The sequence below is a fragment of the Dipodomys ordii genome, unplaced genomic scaffold (genome assembly GCF_000151885.1).
Source record: "Dipodomys ordii isolate 6190 unplaced genomic scaffold, Dord_2.0 Scaffold170, whole genome shotgun sequence".
In the NCBI taxonomy this organism is placed as follows: domain Eukaryota; kingdom Metazoa; phylum Chordata; class Mammalia; order Rodentia; family Heteromyidae; genus Dipodomys; species Dipodomys ordii.
The window spans coordinates 2,420,187-2,423,156 of NW_012267386.1; the positions used below are offsets into that span (position 1 = coordinate 2,420,187).

General features: G+C 41.5%; 1 protein-coding gene across 1 annotated transcript in view; it reads right to left on the reverse strand.

The window, feature by feature from the left end:
• Positions 1-424: 424 nt before the first annotated feature.
• Med21 (mediator complex subunit 21) overlaps positions 425-2,970 on the reverse strand; it is an 8,702-nt gene continuing 6,156 nt past the window's right edge. The window contains exon 3 of the mRNA XM_013033482.1: positions 425-885. Coding sequence (XP_012888936.1) covers positions 878-885 — 8 coding nt within the window. The 3' untranslated portion in view covers positions 425-877. The remainder of the gene's footprint in view (positions 886-2,970) is intronic.

Consider the following 2,970-nt stretch of genomic DNA (forward strand, 5'->3'; position numbering starts at 1 on the left):
CTGCATTTTGTATATACATCTGTCTAATTTGGGGAGGGGAAGAGGACAAGGACATAGAATGACCCATTGCAACAATGATACCCACAAGACACTATACCGGAAATGAGCTTTACAACTTTGGGGTTGGGGGGAAGGAGCAGGGGAGGTGGGTGAGGGAAGGAATAGTGAGAGAACAATAAAGGAGGGGTAACAATGCTTGACAAGAAATATACTCATTACCTTACTCATGTAACTATAACCCCTCTGTACAGCATCTTTACAATACAATAAAATTTAAAATAAAAAAACAAACAAAAAAAAACAACAACAAAAAATCAAAAAACCCCACAATTTAGAAGTGGAATTGTCGCCCAGTAGTGAAGTACTTGCTTAGCATGTACAAGGCCTGCTTCCATCTCAAAACGAACAAAAAAAACATGAAATGAAAAAACAATGCATAACTTTATTATATGTTTAATTCTATTATGAATACAAATGCATTGGTATCTTCATCCAGAGGGGGAAAAAACAAAAATAAAATGATGACACAAAGATGGCTTAAAGCAAATTCTATCACGACTTTATAAGCTTATTTATCAACAAAGAAGAGAGAATTAAAACTGGCTGAAAGGCAGCACATCTGAGTGACTGATGTTGCTGTGTTGGTATACCTGCTGCAGAATGCTAACGGCATGGACCAGTCCTTTTTTCAGCCCAGGGTGTGACAGTGCTAGTAGTTGGAAAAGGTTGGGTATGGGCTCCACTTCTTGTCTTCAGCTGAGACTGAGCAATGTCAGCCAATGCACTCTGGATCTTTTCCAGAAGCAAGTCTCCTCGATAAACAACATCTTCCAGACAGGTAGCAGCTTCATGGTTCTCTTCCTCCAGCTTATACAAGCTAGCAGCCTTGGAAAACACAGATAGGAGAGAGGCTGACATAGAGGGATTTCTTTTCTTTATTTATTTTTATTCTTTTTTTTGTGCCCTTACTGGGGCTTGAACTCAGGGCTATGTGTTCTTCTTTGGCTTTTTTGTTTAATGCTGGTCCCCTAAAACTTCTGGCTTCTTGATGGCTAATTGGAGATAAAAATCTCAGACTGTTCTGCCCAAGCTGGCTTTGAACCTTGATCCTCAAATCTCAGCCTGTTAAGTAGTTAGGATTATAGGCATTAGCTACTAGTACCCAGTTGAAGTATCTCTTTTTAAATTTGGATGATATTATAACCAACATGTTATATTTTACAATATCAGGAATTTTTTTAAAAAATCAGAGAAGTTAAGAATGTTTCCTGGGGCTGGGAAAGTGGCTCAGTGGTAGAGTGTTTGCCTCACATGCATGAGGCCCTCGGTTCAATTCCTTAGCACCACATAAGCAGAAAAAAGCTGGAAGTCACACTGTGGCTCAAGTGGTAAGAGCGCTAGTCTTGAGCTGAAGAGCAGAGGGACAGTGCCCAGGCCAGAGTTCAGGCCCCACAACTGACCAAAAACAAAAGAATGTTTCCAACACAAATTATAATGGGAATAGATTCTCAATGAAAAATATCTAAGTATCTCTAAGTGGTTTGCTGCCACACTGGTTTTGAACCTTTATGTTTGTGTGTGTGTGAATGTGTGTGGCTTGAACTTAGGGGCTAGGTGCTGTTCCTTAGCTTTTTCACTAAGGCTACTCTACTACTTGAGCCATACCTCTACTTCCAACTTTTTGCTAGTTAATTAGAGATAGTTCTCAGTTTCCTGCTTGGGTTGGCTTTAATCTATGATCCTTAGATCTTAGCCACCAGAGTAGATAAGATTATAGCTATGAATTACTGGTGCCTGGAACTTATTTATTCATATTGTGCTGGTCCTGGACTTGAACTCAGGATCTGGATGTTTTCCCTGAGCTTTTGTGCTCAAGGGTAGTACTCTACCATTTTGAGCCGTAGCATCATTTCCAACATTTTTTTCCCCAGTAAATTAGAGATAAGAGACTGCTGCCTAGGCTGGCTTTGAATCCTGACTCTCAGATCTCAGCCTCCTGAGTAGCTAGGATTACAGGCATGAGCCACAAATGACAAGCTACTTTATTTTTTTTGTAGGTTGTAGGGCTTGAACTCTGGGCCTGGGCGCTGTCCTTCAGCTCTTCAGCTCAAGGCTAGCACTCTACCACTTGAGTCACTGCGCCACTTCTGGTTTCCTGAGTGGTTTATTAGAGATCAGAGTCTCACAGACTTTCCCGCCTGGGCTGGCTTTGAACAGCAATCCTCCTACTAGCTAGGATTATAGGCCACTAGTGCCTGCTTTTTTTTTTTTAAACTCTACATCACACTCTTTTCTCATGCTTGGATAAGAAAATAAGCTGAGAAACACAGAAGGCATCTTTACAATTGAAAATGAACATCTATTCAGTACAATCTATACTAGCTCACATGACCAAAATTCCTATCTTGAAATTGAAGTCACTAATGGAGTAATAAAGATGCCAGTGCAATCTCCTTCCATTCAATGCGTTCCATTACTTCTCTATTACCTCATCAAAGAAAACAGGCAGGGCACCTGACCTCTGTAATCCTAGCTACTCAGGAGACCAAGATGCAAGGATTGCTATTCAAAGTTAATCAAGGCAAGTTTAAGACTCTTAGCCAGGCACCGGTGGCTCAGGCCTGTAATCCTAGCTACTCAGGAGGCTGAGACCTGTAGATCGCGGTTCAAAACCAGCCAGAGCAGGAAAGTCTGTGAGGCTGTCACCTCCAATAAATCACCAGAAAACCGGAAGTGGCACTGTGGCTCAGTGGTAGAGTGCTTGCCTTGAGCTGAAGAGCTCAGGGACAGAGCCCAGGCTAGAGTTCATGCCTCACGACCACAACAAAAAACAAAAATAAAAAGACTTTTATTTCTAACCATGAAAAAAAGCAAGAAGTGGAAGTATGTCTCAAGCGATAGAGCGCTAGACTTAGTAAAAGGTCAAATGAGAGTCTAAGGCCCTATGCTCCTGTATTGGCACGCGAGCGC